Source organism: Phalacrocorax carbo, chromosome 5 (genome assembly GCF_963921805.1).
Source record: "Phalacrocorax carbo chromosome 5, bPhaCar2.1, whole genome shotgun sequence".
Taxonomy (NCBI): Eukaryota; Metazoa; Chordata; class Aves; order Suliformes; family Phalacrocoracidae; genus Phalacrocorax; species Phalacrocorax carbo.
In genome coordinates this window covers 54,904,396-54,917,379 of record NC_087517.1, presented here as the reverse complement: position 1 = coordinate 54,917,379, position 12,984 = coordinate 54,904,396, and the positions used below count along the sequence as shown (strand labels likewise).

The 12,984-nt window shown below is 42.4% G+C and overlaps 1 protein-coding gene across 5 annotated transcripts in view; it reads left to right on the top strand.

Moving 5' to 3' along the window:
• Positions 1-12,984, top strand: part of OSBPL5 (oxysterol binding protein like 5) — a 141,323-nt gene that overhangs the window by 7,555 nt on the left and 120,784 nt on the right. For 2 of the 5 annotated variants that reach the window (XM_064452540.1, XM_064452533.1), the window contains exon 2: positions 922-1,090. The exons of the other annotated variants lie outside the window; for them this stretch is intronic. In XM_064452540.1, the coding sequence (XP_064308610.1) occupies positions 1,088-1,090 (3 nt within the window). In that variant the 5' untranslated portion in view covers positions 922-1,087. The remainder of the gene's footprint in view (positions 1-921; positions 1,091-12,984) is intronic. 5 annotated transcript variants of the gene reach the window in all.

Here is a 12,984-nt window from a genome sequence, read left to right as displayed (position 1 = left end):
ATGGTACAGATGTCAATAGGCAACAAATCTGTCTGCCCTTGGCCCTCACAAACGAAAACACTTTGGCTGCAATGGGATTGCTTTAAATAGGGACTTGTTTGTGTGAGTCAGTTTGCAGAACTGGAACTTCCAAGCTTTTACCATGTATCACCATATATTTATTAGGTGGCATGTAAATGCACATAGCTTCTTACCTAATTTCTTCCTGGCCTCTGTAGTTGGATCTCCTCTGTTGTATTTGACACACTGAACCTCTTGATGTCTGTGTGTTTTCCCATTGACTTCACAATAGCCTAGCGCTTTTTGTCCTGTGTGTGTGTCTGAGAAATCACATTAACAATACATTGCAAGCCGAAGAGAACTTTTGCTGAAAGCACACAAAGGCAATCATTTGCCTTGTTATTTTGCAAAATGCAAATTTTTCCTCATATAAAAAAGGGAAACTTCATCGAGGTGAATGAAAGGGAAGAGGGAATACTGTCTCTGCAACGCGAAAGGGACATTGTGCTATCGCTAATGAGATTCTCCTGTTTTACCTTGGAGATGTGGTATTGAATTTGGAAATAGAATTTGAACAATTTTCAGCTGAACCTATCACTTTTCTGCTCGCTGAATAGATGTGAACTCTTATTGTTTAATACCTAGATTCACTTAACTAATAGAGTTTCATAGAGGTAAGATAATAGCTCTGAAAAGTAAGACTTTTTTCTAGACACTATTTAATTTGCCATAATTATATTAAGTGCTAAATTGAAAGGAATTTTTCTAGTTAAGATGAGGATAATGAATAGTTGTGCATTATTACCATAGCCATGATGGGAGAAGAAAGAAAATATTTAGGTTTTGCCCTAAACAGAAAGAAAATCTGCATCAATGTGGTCCTTAATAATTTAGTTTCCCCTCTCTGTTGCTGACTCCCAGGTTTTGCTAGAAGAGCTTTCTGCCCTTTGCACCTCAGGGACGCAGCAGTTTTTGAAAGGAAACAGCAGGGACTCCAAGTGAAAATGGCTGTGGAAATAGAGTGAAGAAGCAGACTGCACCTTCAAGCCAAGCCTGGAGCTACCTAAGCAGAGGCGCTGCATGGAAAATGGTATTGCAGGAGTCAGTTCTGAAGGCACTGGATTGCAGCATGGCTCCCCAGAGGCTCTGCTCCCTCTGTGCTGTGCTTTGTCCATGCTGCACAGCAAGGTGTAGTTTGTTGCTGTTTTCTGCTTGAGGCAAGTTGCAACTGCTCAGGTTTGTGGGCTGGCTGGGCTGGTTGAGTGGGTGCACCACCAGCTCACTGTGCCATCCACTGGCACCTGCCTCTGCTGCTCTTCCCTGGCTGGAGCTGCGAGCAGCTTGTGCAGACGGTTGCTTTCCTCTGGCTCCATTGTTTGAGTGCCTGAGCAAATCACAAGGTGTGCAGAGCTGTGTATCCTATGCGAAAACTCACCAGCTCTTTGTTTTGGCATGTTTGGTGCAAATGAGAATGGCATCTTTATGCCTTTAATGTGGACTTGCTCTAAGCACACCATGACTTTCCATGTGGATGAAAGTGATTTATCTGGGACAGGATTTCAGTGGGTCTTCAGAAGTTGAAACTGTCAAGGGGAGACCGAAGTGTTTTCCCTCATTTATTCACCTCTGTACCCTGGGGTCCAAGACACAACTTCTCTGCAGATTCCCTCCACTGGCTTCTCTTGCTGTCTTGCTAGGACCGCTGCCAAGCTGACCCACAGGGACTTGTCCTATACGAGCATCTGTCTTCTGGGAATTGTAGTGGGGCTGTTCTCTTAGCTCTTAAAGCCTATCAAGAGTGTGCGTGATTGTACTTGACACTTGTGATCTGGGCTGGATGTGAATCCCTGGGGAAAGGCAGTGTGTGAATTACAGAATCTCTTGAGCATTCCAGTCCCCTGCCTAAAAAGCATTAAGCAATATGGGGCTTTTTGCTTGATTAAATAGAGGGTTTGTATCAACCTCACTTGAACTTCAGAAACCTGAGTATTTTGAGCACTAGAACTTCATACCTTGTCCAAATTCCTTGGACTGCAATATGGGAGACTTACACCAACATAAGCAGTGTCTGCTTCTAGGTGGGTCAGTAATGTTCCCGATAAGTGTTCTGTTTTCTTCTCTCTCTCCTCCCCTCCCCTAGTAATTTGGTACTTCTGGATTCAGACTGCTTGAGGCAATAAAAGTAGGATAATTTTGTGGTTAAGGCATTTGGCTTTGGATTCAGGAGATCAGTGTTATTTCCTGCTTCCATCGCAGGCCTTGTGTAGCTGTGGGGAGATTGCTTGTACCCCTGTGCCTCTGTCTGCACCGGAAAAATAATGAACAGAAAGTAAGTTTTGGGGCTGGGTTTTTATTTATTTTCCTGTGCTGCTGGCCTACAAGACTCTCAGGAGCACAGGGAGAGGGTCTGATCTCTTCTCTGGGTTATTTGGCTTTGTCTACCTGCCCTGTCCCAGCTGGAGCATGCCTGTTTACTCTCTGGATAAAGCTAGTGGGAAATCTTCAGGCCTATCTTTTTTTTTTTTCCACTGCCAGTTTTTTGTCATGCTCTTTGCTTTCATTTAATGTCAAAATTAAAGGGTGAGTTAAATAATGTAGCTCTTAATGTTTTGAAAATGAGCTGAGCTACACACATAGACAGTGCCCGCAGGAAGCCTTGAATTACACCGTAGCACTTTTAATGGGCAGTCCTACTGTGCTTTAAGCTGTTGGCTCAGTGAGTCTATCTTAGGTGAGCTACAGATGAGACTCCCAGTACTGTAGATATATGTACCTTTTAGTTTTGAGTACCAGAAAATGAAGCAGCATATGAAATAATAAAAAGGTTTGCTTTATTGACTTCAATAAAATAATTATTTCTTCAGGCTGATTTGGAAATGGACCTTAGAAGAATTAAGTGGAGAATAAATACAGTGTTTAGGGGCTAGAAATATTTAACAAGCAACACAAGCCACCTGTTGCAGCCTGCCCTGCTGCTGGCTTACTGTGCAGTGAGGTATACCACTCGGGCAGCCGGGAGAAAGACTCCGCAACACCTGAGATGGTGACCTTGTAAGGTGCTTATCAGGTAAGTAAGTGGGCTCAGGTAGGTAGTCTGGAGTTTGCTTTTTGGATGATTCAGGTTTTCTTTGCATCCGGGAATTTAAAGCCAGAAATATCATCCTATTTATCTCATTTGACTTTGCATCTGCAAGCCACAGGATTTTAGCCTGGGATTCTTACCTCATGTCTGGTAGCTTCTGGTTGAATTACAGCATGTATCTTAGGCATGCAGTGCATTTTAATTTTTGTTAGTGACTCTTTTGTGCTCATCAGCAATGTGTGCAAAGGGTAGATATATTTACAATAAAAGATGTGTACTTTCTGTCTGATCTGGCTTTTTTTCTAGCCTCACTTTTCCAGCTTTTTGACATCTTTTCCCTCTAAGTAATTGCAGTCTATGATCAGGTGATGCTTTAAGTGTCTTTGATTAGTTAAGTAGGTTGAACACCTTAAATATCTCATTGTAGTTGATTTAAGACCTGGAGACAGCCTTGTGGTTTTTTGCTGGGTTCGTTCCAATTTTTCATGATGCTGTATTTCAGGTAAAGATAAAGATGGCATGTGTTATGCCAGCAGCGATCTTGCAGCTGCCACGTACAGAAGTAGGACTGCATTCTGGCTCATGATTTTTTGGTTCCTTCCCCCCTTTTTCAGGCTTCCAGGAATTGAGCAAGCTCTCTTCACCCATGGTATTGCACTTGGCATTCAGACTCTGGTTATCTATAATTCTTTATAAATCAGAGCTGTTTTGGAAAACTAAGGTATGTGTCCGGACAGAGAGGAGGGAGCGTTTTGGTCTGGTATGTGGCAGCATGAGGTTATTTATCATACTTGGTGCTCTTTGCACTTTAATAATCTGCTGACACTTTGCCAGTAATAAAAAAGCTAAAGGGAAAAAGTTACTTCCTACAAATCATGGCATTTGGTTGTTCTTATTTTATTAAACAGAGCATGGTTTCCTTGCAACAAAACTTCAGCCATCCACAGCTTAGCAAAAGATTAATTACCAGTATAATTACTAGTATAAATGTATAAAAATAAGAGCAGGTCCCCGAAGCATCCTTTATATGCTGCTGGCCCCTGTTCCAGTGATTTGTCCTGTCCTGAAGCAAGATATAGGAAAGATGCAATGGGAAAGTGGCCTTGAGCACTGAATACAGTAGTGAGAAGAAATGATCAGAAGTTGATACTTGGAAAGTGAGACATTAAGTTGATTTAAAAGGCTGCTAGAGTCATCCTTGCTCTCAGGTTCACAAGGTTTTATATATTAATAATTTTCAGCAATGGTTTTCCATGTTACTTACCAATAATCCTCTGTTATGTCCAAAGTACAGTAACTCAGCGAAATACAACATTGCATCCTTTATTTTTCTTTGCTTCCAAACTTCCCTATTGATTTTTGTCTCTGAGATGCCTGAGTTTAAAACTGCAGTGCTGTTTTTCTTGTAACCCCAATGGCTCTTACCTATACAAAAATCATACTGCTGGAGGCAAGGCTGTGGCTTAACTATAACAGTAGTTGTTGGGCAGTGGAGGAGCAACAGCAGTCAAGTTGAAGGTGCTGTAACACTGGCCATGATCAGGGGCTTGGGTAGGTGCATGGAAGCCTGAAGGGAATGGTGCTGGCTCCTCACAGGGTTACTGTTTGTGAGGGCAGCAGGCACTTGTGGCAGGTTGATGAATATTAGTACTGTGAATTTGGGTAGTTTGCTACTTTGCACAAAGGGGCAGCACAGCTGGTGTATTTATGTGAAAGGAAATGAACAGAAGTGTCTTGCAGGGGAGAGCTGGCTTGTTTCTCTTGTAGCAGGGCATTTGCTGCTACCCCTCCTTAAAGTGTCTCTGTAGATATCTAAGAATGCATGCCTAGAAAGCTGAATGATAACAGTTATGGGTGGTATGGTGGACAGGAATTGTGTGCTGCAGTTCTTATTGCCAAACCACCCTCAAAATGAATTTGAATGTAACTTTCAAAGAGCGAGTGTTGAACAGTCTGGGGGAAACGGCATGTGCAGTATCTGGGTAAGTGAGCCAGGTTTTTTAGCATTTTACAGTGTCATTACATGTAAGTCCAGTGGGCAGAAGCTGCCTATTTAGCTGCCCGAGAATTCAATATTGCTATTAATTGGTGTTGGAACCAAGCCAGATCAACTTGAAATGGATTAATTTTAAAAAGTGCTGGTTTGCCATTTTAATTACTTCAGCCAAAGCACTCTTGGGCAACTCAGTGGGTTTCACTTTTTTTACAGACTATTGTATGTGTTGGGATTCTGCACATATTGGTCCTGGCAGCAGCTGCTGCGTTATAAATTGCTGAAATGTGCTGGAGCTGGAGTGAGCTGCTGGCTGTGTGAGGGCTGAAGGAGCATTCCCAGCTTCCTGCTGTCCTAAGGGATATGGGGAGTCACATTCATGCCTGCTTTTCTAGCCTTTTATATTTCAGTGTTTTAAAAACTTAATGTGCTTGTGCAGTATATCAGTGTGTTTCTGTACTTGCTTTCTACCAAACATGCTGTTCTTCACCCAGCAAATGTGTGCAGGGTACCTAAACAGACTTAGAAAATCCCTAAGGGCTTGCATTTAGCACACAAAGTACAAAAATATTGAGCTTTACCTTTAAAGTATCTTTTTCTTAGGATGACTTACCTCTGGAGGTCATTCTTTCCTCTCTAAGATAATTTCTGCCATAAGAAAGGATGCAGAAGGTTTCCCCTGTGAAAGCATCCAGCATTGCTCTGTTTGGGTTTGTGTGCTGGTCATCCTGCTCTCTGGAGTACTCTCACAAAATACACTCATTTCCACTCCTGAATTCTTTGTTTAGCCAGTCCTGTCTTTAGGCAGGCTAAGAGATAAAGGTGGAAACTTTTGAATGAGCCAGGAGAAATGGTCCTAACTTCAGGAAGGTTAGAGATGAACAGGAAGGGAGCAGGTGGGCAGGATGCTCTGGGGCAAACACATTGCATAATGCTGGTGCCTGTGTACACACGGAAGTGGTATCTTTTACGAGTCTGACTGATGTTACATTTCTTCTTAATCAGATACCAGTGTTATCTCATCCTGGGAATTTCTGTGGCTTGTCTCCACCCCATCTTAAAATTGTACTTAATAAGCAGCTTCTGGAAAATGGGGAAAAAAGTATGTCATTGCCCGCCACTCTGTTTTCATTCACAGCTGACTTACTGGGCCTTTTCTTGATATTTTCACTAGGTCTTTGTAGACTTTGGATGGATTCCTAACAAAAACGTTTATGAGGCTGTGTTTTTTTTCATCAGCATAATTCAAGGAAATGTCTTCCACTTCTCCTATTTAAAAACTAATAAATCAGGCAGTTATGCAAATATCAGAAGCTATCTCAAGAATAGAAAGATGGAGCCAAGGATAGGAAGGCAGGGTAACACCAGAGCATTTGAAACACTTTTGTTTTCATTCAGATATTTTTAGAAAATGGTGATTTTCTTTTTTTCCCCTTTATGTGAGTTGATGTGTTGTGTTAGTGCTAGAAGCTGCCAGTATAGATGTCTGTCCCAGGGAAAAAATACCAATTGACATTGAATACATTCCAGGGACTGCTGGATAAAATGTTAAAGAAACATAAGGAATGCTTCAGCAGCTCTCCTTATTAGTAGTAATAAAATCCAGATTAAAAATTGTGGCCCCAGTTAAATCAAGGTTTAATGAGACTTGCAGTAGTCCAGAGCTTTTGCTTTGTTTCCACAGCTATCTTGCCATTTCAGACACCCCACTCAGAAAGACACATATATTACTTGCTTATGTTTGGCGCAGTCCTTCCCAGGAGAGGTGGTATAAATACTTTCAAAGAAAACGATAAATTGTTTCTAATCTCTCCTTAGGTTAAAATGGAGTTTTTGCTTCTATATACCCTTGTAGGCCCTGATCTAAATCCCACTGGAATAATCCTGGGAAAGGGAGGACACAAATGATGGGAACAAGAAGCAAATCAAGCCCATGGGTTGTACTTGTGGCTTGAATATGTAAAGGAATTATCTTTGGATACATTTGGACTTTAATTGTGGTCTTACTTTCTCTAAGCCATGCATGTTTCACAGGCTGACAGTGTGATGCAATGGACCTGTGGAATGTTGGGCACCTGCCATGTTTACAGGGACAAGCACCTTTACCAGGTGTTTATGAATTTTCCAGTGTGTATGACTGCAGCTGCTCTAGAAGTGTAAAATAATGCAAAACGTGTGTGTTTAAAAAATACCGTGGCAGAGACCAGCTGGTATAGGAATAGAAATCACTGTAGATAAATCAGGTTGGCACCGAAATGATTGTGGGCCCTAATCAGACCATGTTACCATTTTGTCTTCAGTGGACAAAGTCAGGGAAGATTTCATTGTGTGATGGCTAAAATTTTCCCCAGCTCCTGCCCTTCCTCTTACAGCTGTCTCGGTTCATCTGAAAAAGTCTTTGGCATGTTACGCTACTGTTGAGATTTGATATTGCAGTAGTGTCCCAAAGTCCTTATTCTTGATCAGGGCAAGATGCTGCTCGAGCATATCCCAGTAGTAGAGGACAGTAATAAACTGGATGGAGAGCTAAGAGCATTGATGTGGATGAGCGTGGCTGCTGAAGAGCTCCCCAGAAGTGAGAGCAGTTACAGCTAGGTGTGAGGGCAGAGACAGGCTCTATTGCTGTAATTACAAAGGCTGGTGTTTTAATTGCTACTACTTGCTTCAGAAGTGTGCCCGAAATTAAGAAGGTGTGCTGCAATAGCAGCATTTAACAACTTTGTCATCTGCTTTCTTTTTAATTGATCTGGACTGGGTTTTACCAGGGGAAGTTTCCTGAGCTGTGTAAATACCTTGAAAGGGTGTGGGCACTGGGTCCCTAACTCTCCTGGTGGTGATTTGATATTTCCCCTAAGCCAGGGTAATTGGGCTGCTCTGCACACCTGGTTGTACAAGTACCCTGTGTCCTATGTGTAAAATCCAAAGACTGTTTGAGCTGATCTGAGGGAAAGCTGTCCCACCTCTTTTCTGTCACATAAACCAAGGGATGTCCCTGGAGGCCATGATTGCTGGATGCAAGGCAAGAGGAGGGAGTGTGCAGCTGGAGGGACGGGGGAAGCCTGCATTTGAGCAGTTAGGTAAGTCACTGAACTGCAGCCCTTTGAAAATTGCTGGTGGGAGAGTGGGCAGAACTGCTCTATTTCAGAGTTTCTAGCTATTCTTCAAAGCTTTTTTCCAAATTTAAATGAGACAGAGACCAATTCAAGGCTGGAGAGACAGACTGCATACAACTAGAAGTTAAAAATTAAAGCTCTAGTATGCAGGTATAGTCAAAATATCTGGGACAGTGCTTCTCAAAAAGTACTTTGCTCATTCATTTGTTAGGGATAATAGTAAATATCCAGGACAGTATTGTCAGTGTTGGAGATCCTGAAGTTGTAAGAATTTGTGAAGTTCAGTTTAAAAATAGAAGCTACAAGAAGGAGAGGGCTTAAGGAGCCCTCTTTACTGTTAATTTTTTAAAATTCGAATTTATGTTCCATGCACACTTCCAAGCTTTTCTCTTCAACCAGAAAAGGTCTTTTCATGTTTTACAAACAAACATTTTTTCAAAGCAGTCCCCTGTGGTTTAAAAGGAAAAAAAAATACTGTGAGATTGATTACAAAATGACAAATTGCAGCAGCCCTAGTTAAAACACAAAATAGGCCAACATCTCTAGTACCCTTGTTTACACTCCTGAAACCTTTCAAATTTATGAATAGTAGCTTTAGTGTCATTTGCTCAGTTGGAGAACAAAATATATTGGGCTTAACTCCAAGATAATACTATGGATGGGCCATAGGCCTCTCTGTTGGCATGTAAACTGTGTGAATATGTGCAGATAAGAGCATGAATATAGATTTGTCCATAGGAGGTGGTCAATACCACACACTTACTTGTAGTCTGGAAGTGAGGTAGCTCTGTGTGCCAGGCAGTCCTCCTGGGCTGCTGCATGTCCTTTCTCAGGAGGTAGGGTACATAGCAGTGTGCGTAACTGTGTCTGGTACGTGGCGCAGCACGTTTGCAGGTGTCTTTTATACAGTGCTATGCCTTGCTTTGTTCGCTTAATAAAATTGGCAGTCTTTATTCAGGATAACACTCTTGCCAATTGATGTGGTGGTAATTAAAGTCGCTGTTACACGTTATGTACTCACTATTGCACATTATGTCTTCATTGGAGGAAGAAGGGAAAATAGGTGAGGGAACACTAGCTTTGAAGAAGAGGAGTGGTTGTGCTAATTTTCTTGGATGAGTTGTTCAGTGACAGTTAATCCATGTGAGTGAAAACTAGTCCTCTGATGCTGTGCCAAGGTCAGGAATTTGAGCTCTGTTTGGAGAGTGAAAGTTAGTCCTGCAGATTAAAGCTCCTTGGAAGAGAACTTCTTTATTGCATAAATTGAAGCAGAGCTTTTCCAGCTATGTAATCTGCATAATCTTATCCCCTTGATGTCCAGAGAAAGACCATGGCAGAGTAGCGCTGACTCCCTCATATGAAGTGTTGAGCAGTGCAGGGATGTAATGCAGTGCATTTGTGAAACTTGTCGTAGTGTGGGTATGCCCACATGCATGCGTATGCACACAGGCTGCCAAAGGAGTGTGCGCCTGATTTTGTGGGAGAACTACTACAAAAATACATTATCCTTTGCTTCTGTGGTGACAATAGAGCTCTACTGATATATTACACCTGGAGCTCCTGCTCAGTATGCTGCTACATTTTACTAGGTGTAAAATGGTCAAGTTCAGAAAGGTGACTTTATTTTGTCCATGTTTTCTTGTTTTGCCAATAGGATTGAGTCAGCATTTGATACGTTGGAGGTTGAGCTACATTTGCAATACAGTTCTCCTAGCAGCTGGTAATTTGGGGCATCTGGTTCATCCATATGAATCACTCTGTGCAGAACAAGGTCATTTTCCTCTCTGTCTCTGCCTTCTATCTAACCAGACACCATCTTGTAGATATTTTGTTCAATATCTGTGGAAATAATTTTCAGTTCACTTCATATTTGGGTTATACATGTCTGTCCATGTCCCCCTGTTGTGCCCTCCCTTCCCCATTATTGGTACATAGATTATATAGGCTATCCAGAAATTGATATTTCACTTTAGCCTCTGAAAAATGATGCTATAAATTCCATGATAGACTGTAGTCTGTAGGACATGTGGTCTGTGATGCTAACCAAGGAGAGATGCCCCTTTATTTCATTACGTTAGCCTTGCTGGTACGTAATCACACCCATTTTAGTATGTACTAGTACTGTGTATTTTAATAGCAGAGTATAAAGACAGTAATTCCTGTATATAACTTTTTTAATATAGTCACTTTGTATAAATAGTACTGCTCTTATGCACAAATTGCTGTGAGTTCACTTGCCTGTACAGATAAGTATGTAAGGTCCTGGATGTGGAATCTCATTTACTCCATTATCTACTTACATTGGTGTGCTTGAAGGAGAAAGACCTCAGTATATAAAATGCCATCATATAGTTTGCACTTGCCTCCCCTACAAAGTGTGTGTATAGAATGGAACTGATGGCCTTAAATATCGTTACCTCCAAGCATTAAGGGCTTGTTCTCTGCAAAGAACAAGTTGGATAGATTGGTCCTTGAAATATGAAGTGTTGTTGGAGTTCAGCTCCATCAGTACTTCTAGTGCAGTGTGAAAGCAAACACTGAGGCCCTGAATTCTTTTGCAAAACAGGATTGCTGTGTTCCAGGCAGCCCTGCTGGTGGGTGCTTCCACCAGCACCAGGGTCACCCGCCCTTTGCAGCGTGGGTGCTCTGGCTGCCAGGCTCTTCTTTCCTCTGCTCTTCCCTGCACTCTCCAGTGCAGCCTGATAAATTAGTTCTTCCAATTTAATTTGTTGTGGAAGATGGCTCCCAGCAGCTTCTCTCCTTATTGCTGATCCATCCAGGGGAAGTCGCTACCACTTGACTCCTTTCTAACCTATATGTAAGTAATTTTTATTGTCTCTGGGGCCTTTTTTCCTTGCATGTTTGGGATGATAGCCCCTTCTGTCACTGAGGCACTGTAAGCTTAATTAATATGTACCAAATACACTGGAAAAACCTGAAGGGCTGTATTTGGTAAGGGGCAAAATAGTGCTGTCAAACAGTAGGATTTTTCAAGTGGAAATATCCCACTGCTCACATAATTGAAAGCAGGCTTCTCCAGAGAGTCTCACTTGCGTGGGGATCTGCCAGTGCTGCAGAGCCCTAAGTACAGATACACCCTGTAATTGCATAAATGCAGAATGAATCTAAGGGGGGACAATGTCTATTAAACTTGTATTTTGGAAGGTAGGATCGTTGTTATGGTTTTGAGGTTTGGGGCTTTTTTTAACTTTGAACAGAAAAGCCAACATTGCTCTGAGAAGGCTGTGTGAGCATCCCTGGGATGGGATGAGGCTTAGGACTCCCTTTGCTGCTACTGAACATGAGTGCTCACACTGCAAAAAGCACCAGTGTCGGGTGGCATGCACCAAGGCCAACTGGGCAGAAGGGCAATACAAATCAGATAAAGCAGGTTCTTGAACAGATTGAGCTTTATACTTTACTAAATCAGAACATAAATGTCAAATTCCTTACAAATACCAGGCAGTGTGCAGCTGCATTGGGCTAGTATATCTGCTCTGGTCTGCTGGGTGGGAGAGCAGGGTCGAGCTGTTCCCCCCCAAGCCAGAAATATGGTGGCTGTTTCTCAAAAGCAATTATCCACATTTCCCCCCATCCTGAGGCGATGGGTCACCTCTTTCTTAGCATGGTGAAGAATGTGTCCACTCAGCACTGGGGGAAATCCTGGAATAGTCCAGAAGTGCCAAGCATGAAAACACAATACCAGCATTGGCAAATAGGCATGAATAGCTTCAGAGTGCTGTAATGTGGGCTGCAAATTGCAAGGCTGACTCCTTAGAAAGACCACAGATACGTCACTTCGAAATGTCAAGCCTTTGTCACCGAAAATAGTCTTTTGTCTTCTTTTTCCATGCGTGATACGTGGAATTTTTCGTTCTTTTTTTGCTTTGTGTCATACAGTATAACTGGAAAAGAGTCTGGGCAGTTCACACAAAGCTCAGCTGGGAAGAAAAGCTCCTTCCTAGTTGCTCACTGACCAAAGACATGCAGGTGCAGTTGAGTTGTGGCTGAGGCAGGCAACTCTTGAGGCAGCTCTTGGGACTCCTGGTAGAGTGTTATGATGCTCTTGCCTCTGACCACTGCAATGCTGTATATGTAGGGTCTAGGACAGCCACTACTGAGCAGTTACCTCTGAAGCCCAAAACCTAAATTCCCCTTTTTGTTGGTTTGAGTTGTGGCCCAGGCTGTCACATTTGCATTTTCAATGACTGGACTGGGAGAGTGGGCTTTCTGTCTCCAGCTAACCTGCACAAATTGGGCATGTATGGATCCTGTGCAAAAACACAGTATGTGGTGTTAGCAAGAAAGAGCTGTGATTCCCACTCAGGATCTCAGCTCTGGTGATTTTCTGAGTCTCTGTTAGATGAGGCATGGTCCATGTATGAGTTACAAGTCCCAGAAAGGAAAGAAAAACCAAGTCTCTATTTTTACACATGTGTACCTCTAGAATTATAGCATGTACTGAAGTGTAGTATGCCTAAGTAAACGTCTTAAGGTTTCATCTGATTTTGAGGGTGAGGGATGTTCTGTGCATGGTGCAGTGGGAGGAGATTCAGGGTGTTGCCAGTAGCATTTTTGTTGAGATAAGTATTGTGCTTTGCAGATACAGTCTCCACCTGTGGAGTAACCTCTGCTTCCTGTGCTCTATTTCATGTTGTGAAGCAGTCCTGGAGTATGCAAACTGGGATACCTTCAGATGAAACTAAGTTGTGGTCCAACTGCTTGTGATAACCAGAAGAGATACTCCAGAGTAAAACCTGTACTGTAACTTGATTCTCTAATCTGGATTCATCTGC